Raw genomic sequence first — 26,044 nt, 5'->3', positions numbered from 1 at the left:
ACTGAGGGCCTCCTTATTAATTACACTAAGAGCCTACAGTCAGTGCTTTATAAAATCTGGGAAGTATAGAAAAGCTGGTTGGATGCTTTACCTCCTTATCATCAACATATGTTGAGAACATTGTTACCTACTTCTTGATTCCATCTACACTGCTTTTTGGGTGCCACCATAGTCCAGTCTCATGGCAGACTTCAGCTGTAAGCCTTGGCAGGAGATAAAGATAAATTTAAGTGCCTTATCTATTACATTCTTTGTGATGAAAGAGAGAGCAGGGGTTACCTTGTTGTAGATAAATAAAACCTAGTGAAAGATAGGTAAGTCTTATAGAAATGAATGTTCCACTGAACTTTGGATGGTCTACCTATCAAGCCTAAAGCTACTGTGTTGGGGGCAACAAGAGAGCTATCATTTGCTGGCGCCTCTCTCTCTTTTAAAAGATTTATTTATTTATGCATACAAGAACTGGGGTATAGGCCAGAGGTGTGGGGGGGCGGTGAGAGAATTTACCAGAGACAGAGTGGGGAACAGAACAGGAAGACTGACTGAAATACACTGCTGAGGGGAGCAGCGGGCAAGGCAGGAGAGGTCTGCTGCACCATGTCGGTAGCTTCCTGGCCGGAGATCGAACTTGTGCTGCAGTGGCTGCGGATAGCATCATAGGTTGTGTCTTAACCCCTTGCGCCACCAGGGAGGCCCTGCTGGAGCCTCTCTTAAAGTTAAGTTTGCTTTATAGTGACATGGAAGAGGTTGGTCGATAGTATTGGTCATCTGGTTGCTCTTAGAAACAAAATTTAATTTTCATGCCAAGGAAAAGCTTAAAGAGAGATCTATGTTTGGCACTTTCTAGGCAGTCATGAGGCCTGACAGAGGTGGAAATTGTGGGAGAACACAGGGAAGTTCTGGGACCTTCCACCCCGAAGAGTAGGTATTGAAATACATGATTCTACAGATGAACTGTCAGAGTTCCTAGAATTAATTGTTGTCATTTCTACCGCTAGGTCCTAGGCTCACCTCTGCTTCTTGATCATTTCCATATACTATGCACCCTTTTGACAAAGCTCTTACTGCTTTTACTGAAACCCTCTTGGTCTAATCTCTAACAAATATCTAGAAGAAAATCAAGTTTGCTCGACAGACCATCTCCTGGCATTTAGTGAATTCTTATCAAGGTCAACTGCCTTAGATGGTCTTTAGATCGAATTTTAAATGTTACTTCCTCAGGGAGGCCTTTCCTGAGTATCCGCTCTAAAAATGATTTCTCCAACTTCCTCTTTGGACAATGCTAAGAAAACAAGCTCTAAAGCCAGAATGATCCACTCACTCCCTGGCTTTGCCCACCACTAGCTATTTTACCCAAGGAGAGCTCCTTGGGCTCTCTGTATCTCAGCTCCCTCACTAGCAAAATAGACAATAATAGTATGTACTTTAAAGGCTGTTGTGAGTATTTGCATTACAGTTCATAAAGCACTTAGAACAGTTCTGGTTACCATCACCATTATTTCCTTCCATTTCTGTTTTTCATATCACTTATTATAACTTGAAATTGCTTTACATGTCAGGTTTGTTTTTTTTTTTTTTTTTCAGTCACTCTCCCATTGTTTTGAAAGCTCTACGGGGGCAGAAATCATGTTTGTGTTTGTCTTGTTCAGTCTTCTTTCCCCAGTGCCTAGCACACAGTAAGATCTCAATAAATTCTTGCCAAGTGAATGAATGATAATTTAAGAAAATTTTCCCTAAGCAACTCAAACTTATTCTCATTCCTCCAAGCTCCTATTCCCATAAAATCTCTTTATAACAAAATGACTCCCATATTTCAATCAATGAAACATTTTATTTCAAGGAACATTTGCTACAAACAAAACACCAGGGCAACACATTCCAAAAGTCTTCAGTGTCAGCCTCTCCTTTTTCACGATTGTCTTTGCCTTCTCCAGTTTCTTAGAGCTAGATCTACTAATGGGACCCACCTCTAGGTCTGGGCTCAGAGGTGGGCCCATAACTAAGGCAGGGCGACTGAAGATTTAGTCTAGGGTATGAAAATTATGAAGGTCAAAACATATTAAATAATTTGGATGTATTCCATAAGCTGCAAAGACCCCTTACCCTAGTGTGAAAGGTGTTAGACATGAATGCTGAGTGTCTGTGTAGCCCCAAGGCATAGAGCCTACTCATTTTACCCCCTGACACAAACAGCCAGATGTTCTGGAACCAACAAAAGTCTCCATCTGTGACTGTTACCTGTAATCTTCTGCTGATGTGTCTTTCCCCTTTTTCCCTGAAACATTTTGGGAATTCATTCATTCTTTGGACACACTGTCTTGGATGTTTGACTGCCATTGCTGGTAGCAGCCTCCTCTGCCTTATGATACTTAAGGTTTCAGTGTTGCTACCCATTGTCAGCAACCCTGGCTCCTGAGCTCACTCTAGTTATGCTGCCTCAGATTTTGACTTGTGTAAATATTAGTGAGTTAATCTAAAATGTGGGCAAATTCGAGAAAAGTAGAGGAAGTCAACATGATTTGCTGTTTCCAAGTGAAGCATACATCTTAAAAATGATAATCATTTACTACCCCATTCAAAAGCATTTGATGATTCCTGTGGTCTCTCGTGTAAAGTTCATTCTAGCAATCAAGGGTCTGCACAATAACTTTTATCTGCCTCCCAACCTCAGCTCCCTTTACTCTATGAAACAAAGCTTGTATGAGACCCTGGCGGGCAGAAGCTTTCTCTTCTTTTTAGTAGTAGCCTGGCACCTTGAGTTTCTCTGGCATATTGCGGTGCTCAGTAAATATAACAGCTGAAGATTATTGATTTTTTTATTCTGTGCTAGGCATGTAAAACATGCCTAACACTCATTTTATAGACATCTCATTTTATAGACATCATCTTATGTAATCTCCAAACTTTATGAAATAGAGACTCTATTAATTTGTCTAAGGTCACCCAACTAAGGAAACGGTAGAAGCAATACTTGAACCCACGTTTGTACAGCCCTAGAGCTTGTGCCATTAATAATTATACCATATCACTTCCACGGAGTTTGTAGAATAACTACTTGAGCCAAAGTGTACTCTTCATTGTTTCACTAACACAACCAATTTACTGAAGTTTATATGCCTTTCCAAATATCCTCCCCCCCACTTGAAAGACTTTCCCACAGTTTCTAGGTCATCAGTCATTCCTCTGGACTTAAGTGATGTTAATGCTAAGCACTGTTGCTCTGAATATGTCCTTCTATTTGTAGTCATCATTTTGTGATACCCATAACTGGACTCTAAGCCCTTGGAGGGCCAGCTCCCTATCTTATACTGCTATGTATTCTCGGTCTTAAGTATCAAGCATAGGCACTTACGTCCACTAAGTAATATTTCCTGATGGTGGTAGCATAAAAAGGGGTGAAAATAAACTGAAGTTAGGTTCACAATTAGTTACAGTTGGCAAGAGACCTATGTTACAAATGGTGTATCAAAACATGCAAGGCTTTTCTTGTGCAAATATTAGCTAGTGGGATGAGAAATTGAAGTAACATGAAAGAAAGTCATCACCATCAGTATCATCCTTACAAGTAAATCTGCTTCAGAGGTTACATTATCCTGTTATGTCTACCATCTATTTTAGACTAGTCTATGGGAACGTCTCAAAGTTAGAAATTAGTTGCCTAGCCTGAACATAATTATTTTGCATTTATGGAGTAATTTACATTTATAAAACTGCTTTATAATAATTATAATGTTCACTTGAGATCAAACAAGACCGAACGGGAAACCTGGGAGGGTCTTCAAAGGCTTCCTGAGGGCCAGGGACTGCCTATGGCAGGAAATCTTTGGTTAAACTCCATGAAGATCTCTTTTTCTCAAGAGAGGATCAGATTTCATTGATCTCCATGTTCCAAAGCTGTTCATGAACCCTGCTGTTCTGGATGTGTGACAGCTATTTATTTCTCAGGGAAAAGTGAACTAAATTAAGCATCTTTATTTTACTCTCTTTGGCTAGAAAAATCTAAGGCTATATTAGAACAGGTTAATGGTCCACTAAGTAATATTCAGAGCCCTGAGTTAGAAAGGAAGGGAGGCCCATGTGTGAATCTCCTATAATGTGCACGAAAAGATGTGAAATTGAGAGTTGTGAATTCTGTTCCGACACTCGTAGGTGATTACCTCTGCTGGGGCTTTAATCTGGAGGTTTCAGATCAAGAATGGTGAGCACATAATTTTTGATTCTCTTTACATTAGGGAGAGGGGTCTGAAAAAGATGTCTTCACATGCATTGACATTGATGAGAGACTCTATCTAATTTTTTTCCCTCACATAATCCTGATCTCTGCTATGGAGCATGCAATTTGATTACCTTGCCAGTGTTTACTTACATTGCATGACTAACAAAATTATAGCTATAATAATTATTTAGTTCCTAAAGATGCAGTCACTATACTTCTCTCAACGGTCTCTCACCATTCCAGGATGATTAGAAGTTGCACACAGATTTGAATTTTAAACGTTTTCCCCTGTTAATTTAATAAAGCCCACTCATGCTTTCCTGGTGACACCAAGAATCAGAAGGGCTGTCCTCTCTCTCCAACCACCTCCTCAATGGATGGAAGAAATTTGCCTGGCTTTCCTCACTTCTCATCTTTGGGCTGAGTCTGTCTTTTCCACTTTACTGTTTCTTTCTGAATGACCCTGCTCTTGACCTCGGGCTTGCAATCTGAGAGCTGGATGGGGGTGGAGTTTGGGGAGGATGTTCTGGAGCTCAGCAGATGGATCCCAAGAGCACAATGGCTTACCAGCCCTCCTGTGATTGTTGCCAAAACGCCTTCCTGTTTTCAAAAGTCTCACCCCCTCTCCTTTGTTTTGCTCTGTTCTGAGTCTGCAGTTAGTTCTGATTTTTGCTAGGAACCAAATCTGCTGTTTCAAGGAAATGCAGCTGCTTGCTTTGGTGGGTGGTTTGAAAGAGGGAATTTTTGTACCTTCCTTCCCCAACCTCCTTCCCACCCCACCCCCTTGTGAACTCTACTGGCTGCCTCATCATCTCACAAAAGCATTGATTTTAGAAGCTGACTATTTGCTTTTGATTGTTTGGCTGGGGCTGCAACGAAGTCATTGATGGATCTCATTTTGAGCTATCATCCTGTCCACTCTTTTCGGTCAGCCTTCCAGAACTGATTGCCAATTCCCCCAAATGAAACTGCACAGCCAGACAGGGAGGCTTTCTCAAGTTCCACCATTTCCCAGGGCAGAGAACATGCAGAGATGCACGGACCTCAAGCTGGGCCGCTCCCCTCCAAGACTGTTAGTTTTCATACCAACCCATCATTAGGCGCGAGACTTAATTTGATCACTGCTGCCGAGGCTGCTCTCCCTGAGTGGATATTGCCTGGGACTGATGTCGCTGCATTTTGTGATCTTTGCTGAAAAAGACCAGCCAAGCTCAGCCCAGCTGGTGTCTCCTGTGATACAGGACACGCTCTTTCCCTACCCCTCCCAACTGCCAGCTTTTGGAAGAAAGGTCATTGGTTCTCTATGGCTGTTCTGGCCCCAGCTGCAGGCAACAGACACAAATTAATATGCTTTCTTCCCAAGTCCAGCGTACCAATATGCAAACTCTTGGACCCTAATGATGCTTTCCCAGCTGGAAAGCCATTGTTTTCTCCTCATTCAAAAAAGGTGCATAACTTCTCTGCCACTAAAATGATATTGTTGTCACTCATGCTACATCTGTCCCCTTTGTGGTGCCCTCTCTTCCTCCTTCTGGGAGCTCCCTCTTTCACTTTACTCTCCATTGCCTGAGGGCTTGTCATGGTGAACAGATAGGAGGTGCTGTGCTTGTCTTGGCATACATGAGATGCTTTGGTATTTACATGAGTGGCCCAGGTAATATAACTGCAGCTGTCCAACTGATAATTCTTCATGTTCATTAGTTTTCTTTTTTTCCTTCTTAAGTTGACATTAACAGACTAACTAGTCAGCTTCCTAGGTTAGTGTAAAACTAGTCCATGGAACAGCTGGAACGCTTAGGGAGCTACACAAGGCCTCTCCTGAGTTCTGGGGGAAGCTTTGGAGAAACCAAAGGCAAACCTGGGCCCAGTCTGGCCACCTAGAATATACAAGAGGTCTGGTGTCCTCATGGAGTTAATCTTTTGCCCAGGATACCTACAGAAGCCCAGAAAGATGGCCTAGTTCATTGACTGCTGTGTTTCTTCTCTCCATAGTAATAGTTCTCTAACTGCTATTGTATATTGGAAATTAACACAAAAAGATGCTGTAAAGTGGAGTTCACACGCTGAGCCCAGCTCTGTCACTATATATATATATATATATATATATATATATATATATATATATATCTCAAAGTCTTAAAAGATCTGTTTTCTTTTTCCAGTCCCACAGACATTGCCAAAAAGAACTGAGCCTCCTATAAGACAAGGCAACCAGATAGATTTTTTTATATGTGTAATTCGGAAAGTTGTAAGGCTGCTATTTCAGCATCCTCAAGCATTCCTTTCAGACACATTTCTGCCTATGAAATATGTGGTTATTTATATTTATAACTGTGATTTGTTCTGTATCACGAAAACTATTGGTTAACTAAAGTAATTACAATAAACCATCAAATGAAGGGTAAAACAATAAAAACAATTATTTCTGCCTCTTTTCCCATTCCACTTGAATCAGTCCAGAAACAGCAGAAGAGACTGAGAGAAGTCTAGTCTGCAAGTCCAAATCCAAGCCCCTGTCTGGAACTCTAATCTGAGGAAGCTACGCATTAGGTACAGGGATTCATTTACTAGGTTGAGACAACAGAGCTTGGGGGCAGTAGTGTCAAAAAAAAAAAAAGATTTAGCCTAAGAGGGCAGTTTGTGCACTCTCTGTTTCTTCGTTTTAGCATTTAGTTGATATTTCAGTTGGTCTTTTTATTATTTTTTTAAAAGATTATTTATTTATTTATTTATTTATTTATTTATTTCTTTATTTATTTATACAAGCACTGGGTACAGTCAGAAGCGCAGGAGGGTGAGAGAATTCACCAGAGCCAGAGCGGGGAGCAGAACAGGCAGAAGGATTGAAGTACACTGCTGAGCAGCGGGCGGCAGGAGAGGTCTGCGCGCCATGTGGGACTCTGACCGGCCGCCAGGGACTGAACCGGCGCTGCAGAGGCTGCGAGCAGCTTCACAACCCAGCGCTCAACTGCTGCGCCACCAGGGAAACACGGTCTTTTTTTTTTTTTTTTTAAGATTTATTTATTTAGCATACAAGAGCTGGGATACATGCCAGAGATGTGGGAGGTGTGGGGGTGGTGGGAGGACTCGCCAGAGACAGAGTGGGGAGCAGAACAGGCAGATTGATTGAAAACACTGCTGAGGGGAGCAGCGGGTGAGACAGGAGAGGTCTGCTGCGCCATGTGGGTAGCTCCCTGGCCAGCCGGGGATCAGACTTGTGCTGCAGAGGCTGTGGATTGCTTCATAGTGCTGTGCGTAACCCCTTGTGCCACCAGGGAGGCCCTCAGTTGGTCTTTGAGATGTCTGATTTGGTGATAGTTTTTCCCTCCATTTGTGAAGAAGGCATTTCGTCTGGGACAGAGAGGGTGTATGGAATGTTGCATTTAGCCTCCTCCTTGGGATTAGATAGGCAGCAGTGAAAAATCTGGCATGATATCATCAATTTGCCTTTGAAGGAGAGCTTTTCAAAGGTGGTGGTGGTGGCGGTGGGGGGAACAGTAACAGTTGGTATGAGTTTACACCTAGGAAAACTGTTTGGGATCCACTTGGAAAGAATTCACATGAAACAGTTGAGGCAATAATGTCACAAGCCCAAATGGTGCTGTCAAAACATCACAGGTAATCACTGCAGGGTAGTACAGAAGGTGTTAGAGACCAGTGTCATTTATTGAAATGTATCTGCTGATTTAGTCTTTGCTAATTAAATGGTCCCTATGATGTGTGTTTATTTAGGGACAGTTATGAGTTTTGCAGCAGCAGGGGTTTGTCCCTGTGGAAACTGCCACTCCTAAAGAGGGGATAAGCCTGGAGGGGGCTTGGGCATAATTTGTCTAAGAATGCTGGACTGATCAAAATGGGAAGACTTGGAGTGATTAATAGCTTTGTGTCTTTTTTCCCACCACTCTCTTCTATTTCTCTTGTGTTTCTCGGAAAAAGCAGACATTAGGGCCATGGTGAACAATTTTAGCACTTAAGGAACACTTTCTCTGTTATTTATCTGCTACAGCTCCCTGGCAGACACTGTTATCCTCCTTCACAGGGTGGGAATGGGGGTGGGACTTGGGAGGAAGAGAGAGGAAAAAGTTCAAGGCACCTCAAAGACTTTTCCTGGCCACCCCACCCCCCGCCCCAGTCTTCCTGGTATTTCATAAGAGTCAGAAACAGCATCCAGGATGGTGGAAACAGCACCCCACCCTTGCCCAGCAGGTCTACATCCCTGGCTGTTGTTCTTAATGCCTTTTCTTGTGATGCCTGGAACTGTGTGTGTGTGTGTGTGTGTGTGTGTGTGTGTGTGTGTGTCGGGAGAACTAACTAGAAATTAGGCAATAACTTTGGGCAGAAGGGAATAGAATTTCAGGAAGCTGCCAACATGATATACCTCATCCTAGTTCCTCGTCTAGCAAAATCTATAGTACATAGAATTACATACTGCTATTAAATTAATCAACTGAATTTTAAACTTCACAAGGGCAAGGACCATCTTTTTAAAAATTCTCAGTCCCTAACACAATGCTGGGCACATAGCCAGCACTTGTTGATTTCACAAGGGAAGTGGTTGAGTTTTGTGTAATGAGGTCATCTTGGCAAATCATTGAACTGCTCTGCAACTCCTTCCCACATCTGCAAAGTCTCTTTACCTCCCAGGGATATTGTAAAGATTAAATAAGATGATGACTTTTAAAATGACACTTTCCAGTGTTGTGCTGTGTCCTCCATTTTCATTCTTTGATTCTCTCTACGTGTTGTGACATAAGTAAGGATCACATGTGCCCTCAGAGAAAGTTTGACTCGCTATTATTTAAATCAAGCTTTTCTTACTAAGAGAACCTCATCAGGCTGCTTGTCAGATTGGTTGGATAGATGGGATGTCCAAGAATGTCGCAAAAGCCAAGTTAGAGGATGGTCTGCTTTTCTGAGCAAGGTGGGTGGAAGAGAGGGAGAGAGGAAGAAAAGAGAGAGAGAAACTAGAGTTGTTTGAGGACTAATTTCTTTAGAACATAAAGCAAACACATCATAGAGCGATCCCTTAAATTTGTCAGTGTTACAGTCCTTATATCCTAGAATCTTAGATCCTACCACCGATTTTTACTTTTTTGAACAAAATCTTTGACTCTACACTTATCAATATCAGGGCAGCAAGAGTTATTCTCAAATACTGGCTTGATTTAATTGTCAGGATTTCTCCACTTGGTCGTCTTCCTCCATGACCACTCAGCAGTATTTTAGTGGAGTGGCTGAAAACTTAAAGCTAAAAAAGATCTTACCAATTTTGCTTCTGGCCTCAGTGGCCCAAAGAGCTGCATTGGCCTCAAGAGGTGGCCCAGGCCTCATAGCACTGCCCTGAGTGTAGTGTTTTTCAGCAAAGATTAGATCAAAAATACTAGGGATGGTCACTAGATGTCCCTCTTGTGTCTCTAAAGAAGCCAGGGAGATGGCGCTCCCTTCAGAATTGAAGTAAAGGGAAGCTAAGACTGAAGAGAACTTTCTTTTTGTTCTTATTATCTACAGGCAGAACGGTTTTATTTGGTTAATTAATAAATTCCTGATCGTGAAGGTGTTTTCCACCAGTTCTTTAGTCAATAGCATTGTTCCAGTAAAGTGATCGAGCTGTCTGTTAGGGGGGAAAAAAAAATCCTGAGAGCAAATGGTGTTAGGATTATCTGTAGAAATAAACTGGGGGGATGGAAGAGTTATATTTTTGGAGGGGACATGTAACTAGCACTTATTTGAGCTTGGGGGCTGCTCGGGAAGAAAGAAAGCCAGGGTGCACACACCCCGCCCGCCTACCTCAGCACCTGACCTCCATGAATGCAGATCAGTGGCTTGCAAGTACTTGCGGGGTGTTCTGCAGGGAAAAGAGGGGCTCCTCCTGTGTGAACAGCCAGCAGGAAGCAGGGAACCTGGTGTCATGGCCATAACTAAGAGCACGTTTGTCTTTGCAGAACGTGCCTTTACAATGTGATTGAAATTACAAAGGTAATGACATTGTACATGAATTGAATTCTCCTATTTATCTTTAAAAGACAGCAGAATATAGACATTCTATTAGCACTCCCTAAGGTAAGAAGTCCGCAGCCTTCCTATCTTGTTGTGTGCATCTTTTCAGATGCCATGGCAATGTTAATAATTTTACCTGAGTAATTCTTCCATTTTCGTTACCTGGGGGATTGTTAATGGCCGAGACTACTTCTCAGACTCTTTGCTCCCGCTCAATCAAGCCGTGGAGGCGCCAGTTTACTTTTATTGATCAGCGGGTTCCTGACAGCCTTCGCCACAAGGAAGCAGCATCATCCTTTTTTAACTTAAAGGGGAACAGATCGTCTTAAAGTTTACAGCTAAAAGCTTCTAAGCATAGCATGCAAACATTTTAGCATGCTGCTAATTGTTCTGTTTAAATAGTCCAAGCAATATTTTAGAAAGCTGCCAAACGCCGAACTCACATCCCGTGATCAGATAGGAAACCCATTTCAAATGTCTTTTTAGGCCTTTTTAATTAGACCAAGATGCACTTCATTCCTACTCACTGACATGAAAGGTAAATAACTGTGATAAATCAAACGGAGCCCTTCTCTTTGCGGAACCCTCGAGGTGCCATGTTGTCGCTCTCCTCCAGCACTCGCCCATTTCTCCAACAGTGCAGAAAATCGGCCGGTCACCGTGCTTCCTTGAACCACAACTCTGCTGTCCACCCGCACCTCTAAATGAGCAAAATTAAATGATACTCATTGCAGATGCCTCGATTTTTCTCCCTAGGCTGAATTGTATCCTGAAGTGAAAGAGTGAAAGGACCCTCAAGAGGACTGCGGATCGGGCTTACCGCGATCTCCCAGCGGTCTGGGATGCGCATTCTTGGGGGGGGGGGGAGGCGCAATCCCACTCCCGAAACCGTTTCTTTCTGCAAGAGGTCGCTCTCTTGCCCCTCCCCCCGCTAAGGTAAAGGCTGCTAAACGAGGTTCTGTTGGAACGAGAAATAATTTAAAAGCAGCTCGGTTGCTCTCTGCAAGAAGATGGCAGTTTTGAGAACACCTATCAATGTGTCCAAATGCCTTCTCCCTTGTGTAGTGCTTTTTTTCAAAGGACAAAACTGAGTCTCCTTTTAAGCCCTCAGACTTCGGCCAATATCGCTGGACTGAGTATGAGTTTGTTATCCAAGACATTTCACTCAGGAAGGAGGTTTACTCTTCCAAGAATTGTGAATTCTGAAGCCGCTGCCTTCCTCCCCCAACGTATGTTGGGAAAAAAAAAAAAGAACTTGTTCAGCGGGGTGTTTTTGATTCTTCCCGCCAGTGACCTTAATTAAGAGCCTCTGAGCGGGGCGGGGAGGAGTCCCCCTCTGTCCCCAGGGCGCCTTTAGTCCGGAAGGCGGACAGAGTTTGATGTCAATCGGGGCCACGCCGGCCTCCCGCTTCCCAGCACCGGCACACGTCGCCACCGCCGCCACCGCCCCAGCCCAGCTGGCAGCCCCCTGGGACCGAGGCCCAACCGGGAGGCTGGGGCGCCCCGCACACGGCGCCGGCTCCAGCTGCCGGCGACCTACACGGACTGCGCGCCAGCCCTGCAGCTCCTGCCTGGCTCGGGGCTCTCCCGGAGCGGCGCAGCGCGGCGGCGTCCGCTCCACCCGTTCTCCTCTAACGTACAGCTTATTTATAGGGAGCTAAATTCTCCAACCGGGTAGGGTGAAGGGCAACGAAATGTGTTCAGCACATTTCACCCTCTCCGAGGCTCATAGTCCCGGTGCCACAAACCCTATTTGATTAACAGGCAACAGACAAGAGCGAACCGAACCCGACCAGGGGCCCAGCTCGGTGGGAAAAAGTGCCGCGTCTTCTTGGGAAGGAGGGATGAGGGTGACAGTCCTGGAGGATGGCCGCTGCGGTTCTCAGCTGAAGTGAAGACTCACTGGCCAAGAACCGATGAATGACCACCTCAGGGGCGCTTTCTCCTTCCCTTTCTTCTTTCCTTTATCCGAGGAGAGGAGAGGGAGGCCGAAACAGACACACAGACAGACTGACCCAGGGCGCAGAGACAAAGGAGGGAGGGGGGAATGGAGGAAAGAAAAAGAGAGGGAGCGCGTGCCAGCGAGAATATGAAAATTATATTCTTGATATGAAGATATGCGAGGGAGATAAACACGTCAACAGAATCCAATCATCCCCATTTTTCTTGCAATCTGTACAAACAGGAAAGGCGCGCAGTTCCCGGGGAGGCTCAGCCGCAGACCCAGCACGCCCCCTTCCCCGCTCCACCAAGCCCACTCGCCCCCAACTTACTCTGCCCACCCCCGCGACTTCCCACCCTGACTCCTGCCGGGACTCGGGGGGGCTGGGGGGTAGCACTTGGTCCCGCCAGTGTGTAAGTTTCCGGCTGGTCCCGCCCCTCCCCGCCCCCCCGTGCCTTGGCCCCGCCCCGAGCCCGGAGCCGCTGGGCGGCGCGCTGATTGGCCAGCGCCTGGCGTAGCCGGGTTCGGCAGCTCGGGCTCTCTCCGGCTCTCTCCAGACTCCACGGCCAGTAGTTTGCGGCATCGGGAGGAGCAGCAGCAGTAGCGGCGGCGGCAGGCGCAGTGGGTAGACGGACAAGCGGGCGCAGACGGCAGCACGGCTCCCGCGCACCATGCCCGGCTTGCCCGGGGGGCACTGGCACCCGTGTCCCTAGCCCGGCGCGGGCCCTTGGTACGTTGCTCTCCAAGGCATTCCGGCTGAGCAGATTCATCTGAGATCCGAAACCTCCCACCCCTGCTCGCTCACACTCCATACTCGCACTTCCCACACCACACACTCACTCTTCCTCCCGCTCACGCATCCACATACAGCCCGAGACTGCCAGAGAAAGCGAAACAGACCTCCCGAGTGCGCGAGCGCCCGGGAGGGAAGGAATCCAACGCAGCGCTGCCAGCGCCTCCTCGGGAGGATGGAATCGAGACGCTCCCGCAAGTAAACTTTGGCGGCGACATAACCGTCGACCGTGGCAGCTGCTGAGGCGAACCCCAGCGACAGGCTACTGAACTAGAAGGGCTTCCTCTCGCTGTGGCGGTGGTGGCGGCGGCGGCGGCCCTCGGAGCGACACCAGAGCGCAGACCGAGGGAGGAGAAGCCCCCGATACCCGCGGCGGCGGCCCCGCCTCTCCTGGTCGGTACAGTTGTCGCCCCCCCTCCCCTTCTCCCCAGCCCCCGCCACCCCCGGGCCACTGGGAAGACTTTGGTTTTCTTGGACAGATTTCCATCGCCCTGTTTTCGCAAACTTGATGTGGAGGCGAGGGCTGCGTTAGTAACTTTCATTTCCGAGACGCAAACGCCCGCAGTGCAACTGCTCGGTGGGGGGATCCCGCGCCCACCTCTGATCCTGGACAGACGCGCCCCCCGAACCCTTGGAAGCCATCCTCAGCGCGTGGGAGCGCGCTTTTGCCTCAGCAGCCTCTTTCCCCCTCCCCCTTCCTCCGCGGACCCGGGAACATCCATCCCGCTCGGCCAGATACTCGGACGCTTGTGGCGCTTGACAGCAACTCACACTCCAGCCTGCGACCCCGCTTTCTCCCCTCCAGGCCTCGAAAAGGCCGGTGTGGCCCCCCCGGAACCGGGAGGGCTCGTTCCAGGCGGGTCGTCTCTCCGCAGTGAGCCAGGAGCGTTGGGGGGAGGTCCTTGCGCATGCCAGGTGCACAGACGACGCGCGTTCCAGCCCCAGTGCCGGTGTTCCGCGGCGGGTCGGGCACTGCCTGAAAGGCTGCGACCCCACCGCCCTCCCGGTCTTCGTCTCAAGTGCGGCGGGGACTCTCCCTCGCTCAGCGCGGACCTTTCAGACGCTGCGGGACTCGCGGCCCTGCGCCGCTGCGGCCAGTCGCGCCCGGCTAACTTTGAAGGAGGAAAACTGAGTAGCCGGGCTGGAGGGAGGGGGCTCGGGGCCGCGCGGCGCTCTCTTGGCCCCTCGGAGCCCCCGGGCCCCCAGAGAGCCCCCACCGAGTCTGCCGCAACCTCAACATTGGAGCCGGCGCGGGTGTCCCCCCCGCGCCGCCGGGCCGCCCTGGGCGGGACTCCTCCCGAGGCCTCCGGGGCCCCGGGGCGCGCGCAACAGGCGGCCCAAGTCGGCGGGAAGCTGGAGCGCCGGCGGCGTCGTTCTCGGAGGGGTGTGGAGAGGCGAGGCCAGGCAGAGCCCCGCGCAGCCATGGAGTCGCTCCTGCTGCCGGTGCTTCTGCTGCTGGCCGTACTGTGGACACAGGCGGCCGCTCTCATTAACCTCAAGTACTCGGTAGAAGAAGAGCAGCGCGCCGGGACAGTGATAGCCAACGTGGCCAAGGACGCGCGCGAGGCGGGCTTCGCTCTGGACCCACGACAGGCCTCTGCCTTCCGTGTGGTGTCCAACTCGGCTCCACACCTGGTGGACATCAACCCCAGCTCGGGCTTGCTGGTCACCAAACAGAAGATCGACCGTGACCTGCTTTGCCGCCAGAGCCCCAAGTGCATCATCTCGCTTGAGGTTATGTCCAGCTCAATGGAGATCTGCGTGATTAAGGTGGAGATCAAGGACCTGAACGACAATGCTCCAAGCTTCCCTGCGGCACAGATCGAGCTGGAGATCTCGGAGGCGGCCAGCCCAGGTACACGCATTCCGTTGGACAGCGCCTATGACCCGGACTCTGGCAGCTTTGGCGTGCAGACCTACGAGCTCACGCCTAACGAACTGTTCGGTCTGGAAATCAAGACGCGAGGTGACGGTTCACGCTTCGCTGAACTCGTGGTGGAGAAGAGCCTAGACCGAGAAACGCAGTCGCACTACAGCTTTCGCATCACTGCACTCGACGGCGGCGACCCACCGCATCTGGGCACCGTTGGCCTCAGCATCAAAGTAACTGACTCCAATGACAACAACCCGGTGTTCGGCGAGTCCACCTATGCGGTGAGTGTGCCAGAGAACTCACCTCCCAACACACCCGTCATCCGGCTCAACGCCAGCGATCCAGATGAGGGCACCAATGGCCAGGTGGTCTACTCCTTCTATGGCTATGTCAATGACCGCACTCGTGAACTTTTCCAGATTGACCCTCACAGCGGCCTTGTCACCGTTACCGGTGCCCTGGACTACGAAGAGGGCCACGTGTATGAACTAGACGTGCAGGCCAAGGACCTGGGGCCCAACTCCATCCCGGCACACTGCAAGGTCACTGTCAGCGTTCTGGACACCAATGACAACCCCCCCATCATCAACCTGCTGTCGGTGAATAGCGAACTAGTGGAGGTGAGCGAGAGCGCCCCCCCGGGCTACGTGATTGCACTGGTTCGGGTGTCCGATCTGGACTCAGGCCTCAATGGTCGCGTGCAGTGCCGTTTGCTGGGTAACGTGCCCTTTCGGCTGCAGGAATACGAGAGCTTCTCTACCATCCTGGTGGACGGACGACTGGACCGTGAGCAGCACGATCAGTACAACCTCACGATCCAGGCCCGCGACGGCGGTGTGCCCATGCTGCAGAGTGCCAAGTCCTTTACCGTGCGCATCACTGATGAGAACGACAACCACCCGCACTTCTCCAAGCCCTACTACCAGGTCATTGTGCAGGAGAACAACACGCCCGGTGCCTATCTGCTGTCTGTGTCAGCTCGAGACCCGGACCTAGGTCTCAATGGCAGCGTCTCCTACCAGATCGTGCCGTCGCAGGTGCGGGACATGCCTGTCTTCACCTATGTTTCCATCAATCCCAACTCCGGTGACATCTATGCCCTGAGATCTTTCAACCACGAGCAGACCAAGGCATTTGAATTCAAAGTGCTAGCCAAGGACGGTGGGCTGCCCTCCCTGCAGAGCAATGCCACAGTTCGGGTCATCATCCTCGACGTCAATGACAATACCCCGGTCATCACTGCCCCACCCCTGATCAATGGCACAGCTGAGGTCTACATCCCCCGCAACTCCGGCATAGGCTACCTGGTTACTATTGTCAAAGCAGATGACTACGACGAGGGTGAGAACGGCCGGGTCACTTATGACATGACGGAGGGTGACCGCGGCTTCTTTGAAATAGACCAGGTCAATGGCGAAGTCAGAACTACTCGCACCTTCAGTGAGAGTTCTAAGGCTTCCTATGAGCTTATTGTGGTGGCCCATGACCATGGCAAGACATCTCTCTCTGCCTCTGCGCTGGTTCTAATCTACCTGTCCCCTGCTCTAGACGCCCAGGAATCAATGGGCTCCGTGAACTTGTCCCTGATTTTCATTATTGCCCTGGGCTCCATTGCCGGCATCCTCTTTGTAACTATGATCTTCGTGGCGATCAAGTGCAAGCGAGACAATAAAGAAATCCGGACCTACAACTGCAGGTAGAGCCAACTTTTCTTTCTTTCCTTCTTTGTGTTGTTGGATGAAAAAGGTATATCTGTGTGTCTGTGTAAAAATCGCAGTGCTTTTGTTTCCTACTTAAATGCATGCACCAGTCATACAGCGCTTCTTTTTGAAAGGGGTATAAGTTCGACAGTCCAAGTTGATCAATTCTTTTGATCTGACAGTTTGCTGGAAGACAATTATTTACTGTTGGGATGGATTCTGTCACATAATGATGATAAGCAGAGAAGCAATTATCATTTTAAAATTTGCACAACTGTCTCTATGAAGTTATGGTAGGAAAAAAATGAAAGGAAGAGGCGGGAAGGAGGTGGGGTAGGGGTGGGGAGAGGGGAGGAGGAGGGAGGGAGGAAGAGGAAGAGAAGAGAGATTTTTAGCAGAATCACTAAAACACAACTTGATTTTGGTGGCACGGTGTTCTGAGGACAGGTTCTGAAAGAGGAAGTGCTGGCAGCTGCCCTGTCCTGTTGTAAAGATAAACTCTGGAGAAAGCCTGTGAGTGGGAGTCAAAGGAGAAAACAGAGCAGAGTTGGGAGAAGAGAGTAGAATGTGTGGGGGGGATGAAACAGGTGATTAGTGTTTCTTAGTGTATTCTTGGCTTGTTTTGAATCCAGTCCCCAGACATCTGGCTATGCAAAGTGAAAGTCTACCAGTCAGCTGCATGTTTTCAAATATCTGGTTGGTTGATGGGATAGAGACAAAACATCCCATTGAGGGGCTGTATTTTGCATCCAGATGTTTTAGTAAAAATAGCAATCTTCTGGAGTTGATGGTGCTTTCCTCTAATGTGGGACTCTACTGTGGCATTAAAATCTGGTCCCTACCAGTGGATGTCACTATGGGCTATTGTGTTACAGTTTCCCTTGAAGTGTGTGCAGGGTGTGGGGGGGGCGGGGGGAGGAGAAGGGGGGAGAAATGTAAAAATGAGGATGAGATATATATATTTTAAAAGATTTCCTCATAAGTACATTCAAGGATCTTGATGAAAACCCTCCCTAAGTATTTCTAGGATCCAATTTAGCATAATACATGTCATTTTTTCCAGCAGTGTCTCTTCGAAACGGTTGAACAAAAAAGTTATTTCTTTAGTTTGCTGAAAATGAATGATGCTGCTATTTCCAACCAAGGTGTGTGTGTGCTTTCAACACACCTACATATCCAGTGTGTCTTTTGTGCCATCTGTGCTTGCATGTTTAATCAGTCAAAATATGTTCCTGTAGGTCCGATTTGTATTTGACACCATCTGAAATGCACACTTCTGTGAATCAGAGCCCCCCTGAATATGTAACAGCCATGCAATTATTGTTTCCCTTTTACTATTCTCTGCGTTACACAAGTTAGTAGACAAATGCTCACCACACATGAATATCAATCAGGTGCCATAAAAGAGCAGCTGCAATGCCTCATAAATGCTTTAATCCTGTTACTAGTGAAATGGCCGTGACTTTTCTTTCCTTTAGCACCAAGTTATTTCAGATGGGAGAAATGGAAATTAATATTGCACTTACCTTTGAAACCTATGACTGCCAGTGGCGATTTTTAAAGGAGAAAAATGTGGGGGTCTATAAAATTTTATTTATATGGAGATGATAGAGGGACTCTCTTTAAGCCATTTCCTTAGCATAAAGTAAATGCATAAGACCCTTTCCTTGATGAAAAAGAAATCAGCTTGAAATAAAGATATTGAAGGCTTTCCCACCTCTTGGTGATGTATGACCAGAAGTGAGAGCTCTTTCTGAGAGCTTGCCAGGGAGATCATTAAAGTGGGAGGAGAGCATTTGAATTTGAAAAAAAAAAGGCAAATCTCAGTGCTCTCCAACTTCACCCACATGTGTGTTTTGTAGAGAGTTCTCTTTCCTGTGATGGTTTGGGATAAATGAAGTACAGTTTAATTAAATAATTGGTCAATACAGAAAGAGCTGCGCAATGAATGCCTCAGCTGAATAATTGAACGGGGCACTGCCAAACTTACCCATCACGAGTAAACAAAATGATTAGAACTTCCCATTGATTCTGTAAACAGATAAAAGAAGAAAATCAACCCCAGTCCTGGGGTCTTGGGGATTTTATCTGCTCCCAAGCCCCTGTAGCATCAGCTTGCCTCCACTGCCAGTCATCCTGAGCACAGAGCAAAAGGGTGAGGGGAATGCAACTGCTCAGCTCTAGGAAGATCCGGAGGGATAGAGTTAAGAATTTGCCTCTGTAGATATGCAATCTTCTTGTCTGCTCAGACTTCTTAAAAACCTAAAGTTCAAGAGCTGCCTTTCCATGTGGTAGGCAGAGATTTCTTGTCCTCAGCCTCTGCAGAGCCTCTTCCTCAAACACATTCACTTATGAGACTTGTGAGATGATCTGCAATTGCTGTTTGAATTGGGCTCCCTTTTTGTGTTGAGACAATTAGCTTTGTCTAGTAAGAATATAGTCACAGTCTTTCCCTTGGAAAGATCAACCTGTATTATTTTTTAACCCCATTGTTTTGCTGATTATTGCCCAGAAATTGAATTCTCAGACAATAAGCTGATTCATTATGTGCAAAGTAATAAATGACTTAGAGAATCTGGCTGCATTTTAATGTATTTCTTTTGACGAGTCTCTTAATGCTTGGTGTCTTTGGTGCACGTTGCTGGGTCTGTGTCAGTGTTAATTAAATTGAGCTCTTTATGTTCCAGTTGCAGCACAGCTGCTTGTAGGTACACCTGAATGGAGAAGGATGCTGAATGCACTAACCTTTAAATTCCTTTGCAGTAATTGTTTAACCATCACTTGTCTCCTCGGCTGTTTTATAAAAGGACAAAACAGCAAGTGTCTGCATTGCATCTCGGTTTCTCCCATTAGCGAGGAGCAAGACAAAAAGGCAGAGGAGAAAGTGAGCCTAAGGGGAAAGAGGTAAAAAGGCATTTCCCCTCATTCAAATGGGTTTGGCGATCAGGTTTCTCTAGGAGAGGAGGGAGTGGGGTGGGGAGCAGAAGGGAGCAGGGCTAGGGCAGGGGGAAACGAGGGTGTGCAGGAAAGGAGCTGAGGACGCTCGGGGTCTGATCTCTTCCCCCAGCCCAAAACAGATCAGGTCAACCATTGAGGAAGCTGATTGAGGGTGTTAATTACATGGCACATACCTGGAGGAAATGGAGAGGGGGTTATTTTTATTTTTTCCTATCTCGTGTTAAATTAAAACTTGCTTCTTATTACACCCAGGAATTCTTTTGGTTTCCAGGGAAGCTCCAGATTTGAGCATTTTTCATGCTTTCTCTCCCATAGGCTCAACTTTCCCTACCCCCTCACCTTTGCTAAAGGGCCAGTCAAAATAAGACATTCCAAATCCAAAGTACAGAAACTTTTTTGAGGGGAAGGAGAAAGAAAGTGGGTGGTTGCTGTTGAATATGAAAACTTTGTGGCCCTCAGCTTGTTTTTGCATGTTACAAGCACAGGGAGAAACCAGATGATGTAATGCGCCAGAATAAGAAGCTGGAGCTGGGGGTGCAGCCCTCTGGGGTGCTTAATGATTTTTAATCAATGCGTGGTTTGGGAGGGCGTTAGCGATACATGCTGCCTTTTTTGTCACATAGAATCGCTGAGTACTCCTATGGGCATCAAAAGAAATCAAGCAAGAAGAAAAAAATCAGTAAGAATGACATCCGCCTGGTACCCCGGGATGTGGAGGAGACAGACAAGATGAACGTTGTCAGTTGCTCCTCCCTGACCTCGTCCCTCAACTATTTCGACTACCACCAGCAGACGCTGCCCCTGGGCTGCCGCCGCTCTGAGAGCACTTTTCTGAATGTGGAGAACCAGAATACCCGCAATACCAGCGCCAACCACATCTACCATCACTCTTTCAACAGCCAGGGTCCCCAGCAGCCAGACCTGATCATCAATGGTGTGCCTCTCCCTGAGGTGAGTGCTGCTAAGCGCTTCTGCGAGGTCCCCCCAAGCCTGCTTTCTCTGAGCTGCTTGTTGGACAGCATGGGCCTCTATGCTGGCCTGGCGTGGCTCCAGGCAGAGGTGGGGAGAATTTCTCTGCCCGGGACCAATTCCTTAGTGAGAGTCTGTTACCAGTGGTTCCTGGGGGTAAAGACAGACCTACATATTGGACCTTTGAAGGGGTGGGTGTTGGGGAGTGGGGCTCAAGGGATCTGAGCCTTTGCAATCTTGGAACGGCATTCTGGCAGAATATGAGTTTGCTGCACCTCTTGTGAGTGTGGCCACCCCGTGGTGGAACCCTTATTCCAGTTCAGGTGACTAAGTTGGAGGAACCCTTGAATGTTTGGGGCCCAGTTTTCCAATGAGAGAGTGATTTAGCCTCCTAAAGCCACCCTTTGCTTTTTCTTTGGGCACATCCTTTCTTTGCCAAGAATACGAATGGGCTGGTTAAATGGAAGCAAACAAAAAAAAAAATTAAAAATCACTTTGCTATTTCTTGTCAGCTCTTGTGGTGATGTTTGACAAATGATGAGGTTGAAACTGTCACTAATCGTGAAAATTTGAGGAATTAAGTATGCATTTAAGATAGCTTCGTTTCCTTTGACTTTGGAATGTGTTCCAATGGCAGTATTGTTTCTTTTTAAATACTACATGGTCCGTGTTCACGGAGTATTGAAATATTTCAGGGTAATGATGTGATAGATAATGTGGATGATGGTAAGTGGATGGCTAGGTGGAAGGCTGTATCAATTATAGTTCTTAAGTTGATTTAGTTTTTTCTGTGAATTACTTAAATCCCTCTTTGGTTGATCATTTGATGCACTGGGAAGCACATACCCTTTTTGAGGTCACCAGTGAAAGGAAAACTGCCTACTTGGAGAGCACGTCTCCATTTTTCAAAGTACCTTCACAATCATTGTCACTTTTGGCCACTGCAATCAGCTATCCTAATAGATCGACCTTTAGTAGATGATGAAACGGAGGTCCAAAGATGCTAATGGATTTCTTCAGACTCAGAGAGCAAGGCAGCAAGAGAGAGAGGACTAGATCACAGGACTCTATAACTCTGTGAAAAGTGCTGTTTCAGTTGACACCTTCCTGCCTCAGGAATAATTCAGCCTGACATACCTAGACCATGGTGCATATAAAATGGCCTCAATAGTATTTGTATCAATTTTATAGAGCAAAGGATTTTTAGGGCCACTTGCATTGATTGGGTCTCCTTGTTCCTGGAAAATAATCCTCATCAGAATTCATGTGACTAAGCAACAGCACTTTAGTAAAGAAACTGAGAGCTATTCTGCCAGCACCAAAACACCTATGTTTTCAATCCATAAATCTATAAATAAGGATTTATCGAAAATCCAGGCTTGCACTAGGCAAGCTTTGTTGTAATTACAAATGTCAGTGAATACCACTAGGGACTAGACCACAGACTACTTGGAGGATTACTTGTGGATCACTAAGAGTTAAACAGTGGAGAGGTAGACTTAGTCTTATGTCGTAGCATCAAATAGATCATGATTTTGAACTGCAGGACATGTCTTGCTATGGAACCTCTGAGTTTTGTTTCTGCATCTATAAAATGGGCACATCTGCCTTCTAGAGTTGGTCCAAGGAATAATACAACATTGTGTAATGTAAAAATCGTGACCCATAGGTGCCTCCCAAATCATAGATCACTTTGCTAGTCAGTAATTGGAGAATGACTATTTTGATGGCCTGTACCCCTGAATTTGTCTCCCTAGGCACTTATAACCAAAAAGGAATTTAAACTGGTTCTATGTAGATAAGATGTACAAAGTGGTGTGGTTATAGTATTCATCGTGGTCATTCAAACGATGGAGGTGAAAGAAGCCAAGATTGAGGGTTCAGGTGTGGACTGCTGTTGCTAGTGGAGATGGACTAAACGATTGACTCCTGATGACTTGGTGATTCTTTTTTTTTTTTAAGAGATTATTTATTTTTGTGTGGAAGAACTGGGTGCAGGCCAGAGGCACAGTGGGGGTGATAGGATTCACCAGAGACAGAGTGGGGAGCAGAACGGGCAGATCTACTGAAATACACTGCCAGTGGGAGCAGGGGGGCATGACAGGAGAGGTCTGCCACACCATGTGCGTTGCTCCCTGGACAGGGTTGGAACTCAGGCCTTTGTGGTGGGCCTTTGTAGTGATAGCGCTGAGACTTAACCCCTAGGCCACCAGGGAGGCCTGACTTAGTGATTCTTTATACAGCAGATTCAGGGCACTAGAGAAACACAAGCCTTAGTTTTCACAAGGTAGTTGGAGGGGGCAGGACACATACGATTATATGTGCCTGTTTTACCTAGATCTTGGTGTTCTTTCTAAAATTTCCTTATGAGGAGAATGAAACAAAGTACTGCTTCAATTATTTAGAAAAGCCAGTGGAAGTCTGAATTCTGATTCTATCCTTGACTCAAAGCTGGATGCTCTTCTTATTTAACAAAATCACACAGATCTAGTGTTTAGAGCTAGTCAGGGTCAAGATAGTGTGTACTAGACACACCGAGGTGAAGTGTGTATTTTCAATAAGCAGTGCTGGAGAGTTCAATTGACAAACCCATTCACAAAGGGGAGAGCCCATTCATAGTTGGGCATGAATCAGGGCATTTAACCTGCATCTGTTATAAAGTTCTGCATGGGGAAAATGACACTTTTACTTTTCTTCCCATAACAGAGGCCCTTGAATGTGGACTAGATAGAATGCTTAGGTACAGTGAAATCTATAGAAGAGCAGAAATGATTGACTGATTCAACTACTATTTGTTGAGTGTCTACTCCTTGTAAAACTCTGCTCTAAGTGTTAGAGAACAGAAAAAGACAGTCTCTGATCTTAAGGGATGCATATTCTGTTGAGGGAGACAAGCAGATGGGGGATTTGCAATATGGAGTGCTACTTTCTCATTACTAGGAGAGTAGTAGCTTGATATATTTCTTGCCTTTCTTTATATTTTCCACATTCATTCATTCATCAGTTGATTCAAGAAAGCATTTGTTAAGCATTTACAGCACTGATACCTGCTATGATGTGGTAAATGTAAGATTCTTTGGAAATTCTGTATTAAATCTCATGTTACTTTCATATTTATTATTTTATTTTATAACACTTTTATTTTTTTAAAAAGATTTATTTATTTATTTATTTATTTATTTATTTATTTATTTATTTATTTATGCAAGAACCGGGGTACCGGCCAGATGTGCGGGAGGGTGAGAGGATTCACCAGAGACAGAGTGGGGAGCAGAACAGGCAGACTGATGAAATACACTGCTGATGGGAGCAGCGGGCGCGACAGGAGAGGTCTGCTGCACCATGTGGGACTCTCGCGGGCCAGCTGGGATTGAAACAGTGCTGCAGAGGCTGCGGACAGCTTCACAGCACTGCGCTCAACCGCCTGTACCACCAGGGGAGCCCCAACACTATTTTAATTGTTTTATTATTTAAGTCCACTAGCATTTATTACACACTTTTGAATGTGACCAGAACTTAGTACTACTAGCCAGAGATAAAAAATGGAACACTTGATTCTTGACCCAGGGAGTTTACAAGGAGACAGACAAGTAAACAAGTAATTTCAGTTCAAGATAACAACTCTTTTTTGAGCATATGTTACCTTCTTATTCTCTGGATTGGGACTAAAGGTCACTTACACATTAGGCTTTCTTTGCTAGGTGACATTGTGACAAAACACTCCTTTTATTACCTGTGCAGTTACAGGACAGGGTTTACTCACAGTGGCAAAATAAGAGGCATGAGAAGTGCTTCCCTCACATTCTTCCATCACACTTTGAAATTTCTTACCACTGCATTGGATCTAATCAGTAAGCATTATTTGAATATCCACTAGGTGCTCATTGGTGTGACCACCACCAGGGGGGATTCCAGAAAAGTATAAGATCTATGTTCTGCCTTCAGAGAGTGGGCCGTCTTGTTGGAACCTTCCTGGGGGAACTGAGGTTACATGATTTCCCTGGTATGTAATTTAAGAGAAATTTCTCGACTCTTGTACTGCTTTGCTGTAGTTGTGACTCCTTTCATGGCAGCCCTGCCATCATTTATGTGTAGATTTTACCCATGGGTCTCAGGGTTTGGCACTGACTTGAGTGTAACTGTTGCATCCTGGCTACATATGAACTTTGTTGCTGCTGGATTCCAAAGGGAATGTACTTTATTTTTTTAAAGATTTATTTATCTATGCACACAAGAACTGGGGTACAGGCCAGAGGTGCGGGGGGCGGGGGAGGGTGAGCGGATTCACCAGAGACAGAGTGGGGAACAAAACAGGCAGCTTGACTAAAGTACACTGCTGAGGAGAGCAGCGGGCGAGACAGAGAGGTCTGCTGTGCCATGTGGGTAGCTCCCTGGCTGGGGATGGAACCCGTGCTGCAGTGGCTGAGGACAGCTTCAGAGTGCTGCGTCTTGACCCCTTGTGCCACCAGGGAGGCCCCTAAAGGGAATGTACTTTAAACACAGGTAGGTAGGTAAGGTAAAGGGAATAGCGCTCTGATCTTGAAGGTTGTAACTTGGGCTTTTGTATTATGAGATTATCCTGCCTAGACTTGTGTGTCATCATTTACTTGTCCTCTGATGTTGGTGAGAAAACTTGGCTACGTGGATTTTGTGGCTTTGTGCACTAATGTGCAGAACGTGGAGGATGCCATTTATTGCATCCTCCGTTTTACACCCAGGCCATGCTCATTACTGGAGGAAGAAAACACAGCTCATTTCTTCTACTGGGAATGGAAACTTGGGTAGGACCCCTTCTTGCACTCAGGAGGGGTGAAATGACCCAAGCACCCAGTCTCTTTGGCAGCGTTGTAAAAATTTTGAATGCTGAATGTTTCTGAGATGACAACTCTAAGAGAGTGAGCATGGACAAGAGCTTCCAGAATTTTAGTCATAAGTTCATAAGGATTTAGATTTGGGTTTCAAACAATGTTGATTTCTTTTTATTTTTCTACCTTAAGCTAGCAAACTGTAATGTCTTTGAAAGGAGAAATCCTAAGGGCACATGCACGCTGCTCTAGCCACTTATAAAACAGTTTCCTAAGTAGCAGCGTAGTGCCAGTGCAAGAGTTTGCAGAACGAGGTGTGTGTGGCAGATCCAATTGAATGCTTCTTCCAGTTACCCTGTAGAAAGTCTCAATGTGTTTTATCTTAGTGCATCTAACAAAACTAAAACATCAGTTAGTCTTTTGTTTGTTTTTTTTTAAAGATTTATTTATTTATGCATACAAGAGCTGGGGTACAGGCCAGAGATGTGGGGGTGGGGGGTGACAGGATTCACCAGAGACAGAGTGGGGAGCAGAACAGGCAGACTGACTGAAATACACTGCTGAGGGGAGCAGCGGGCAAGACAGGAGAAGTCTGCTGTGCCATGTGGGTTGCTCCCTGGCTGGCCGGGGATCGAACTCGTGCTGCAGAGTCTGCGGATTGCTTCATAGTGCAGTGCTTAACCCCTTGCACCACCAGTGAGGGCCAACATCAGTTAGTCTTTGAAGACAAATGAAAAGAAACAGCTCAGCATGCTTTGATCCCTAAAACAGACTTTGAAAGTTGGGAATTT

The 26,044-nt window shown here is 46.6% G+C and overlaps 1 protein-coding gene across 3 annotated transcripts in view; it reads left to right on the top strand.

The window, feature by feature from the left end:
- Positions 1–14,370: 14,370 nt before the first annotated feature.
- Positions 14,371–26,044, top strand: part of PCDH19 (protocadherin 19) — a gene marked incomplete at its 5' end in the record, with an annotated part of 101,398 nt that continues 89,724 nt past the window's right edge. For 2 of the 3 annotated variants that reach the window (XM_084258069.1, XM_084258068.1), the window contains 2 exons: positions 14,371–16,517; positions 20,103–20,430. In XM_084258069.1, the coding sequence (XP_084114195.1) occupies positions 14,371–16,517; positions 20,103–20,430 (2,475 nt within the window). Of the gene's footprint in view, positions 16,518–19,284; positions 19,426–20,102; positions 20,431–26,044 lie in introns of all 3 variants that reach the window. The other variant, XM_084258067.1, reaches the window with a different exon arrangement.

This window comes from Talpa europaea, assembly GCF_964194135.1.
Source record: "Talpa europaea genome assembly, chromosome: X".
NCBI lineage: Eukaryota > Metazoa > Chordata > Mammalia > Eulipotyphla > Talpidae > Talpa > Talpa europaea.
This window is presented reverse-complemented; position numbering and strand designations above follow the sequence as displayed.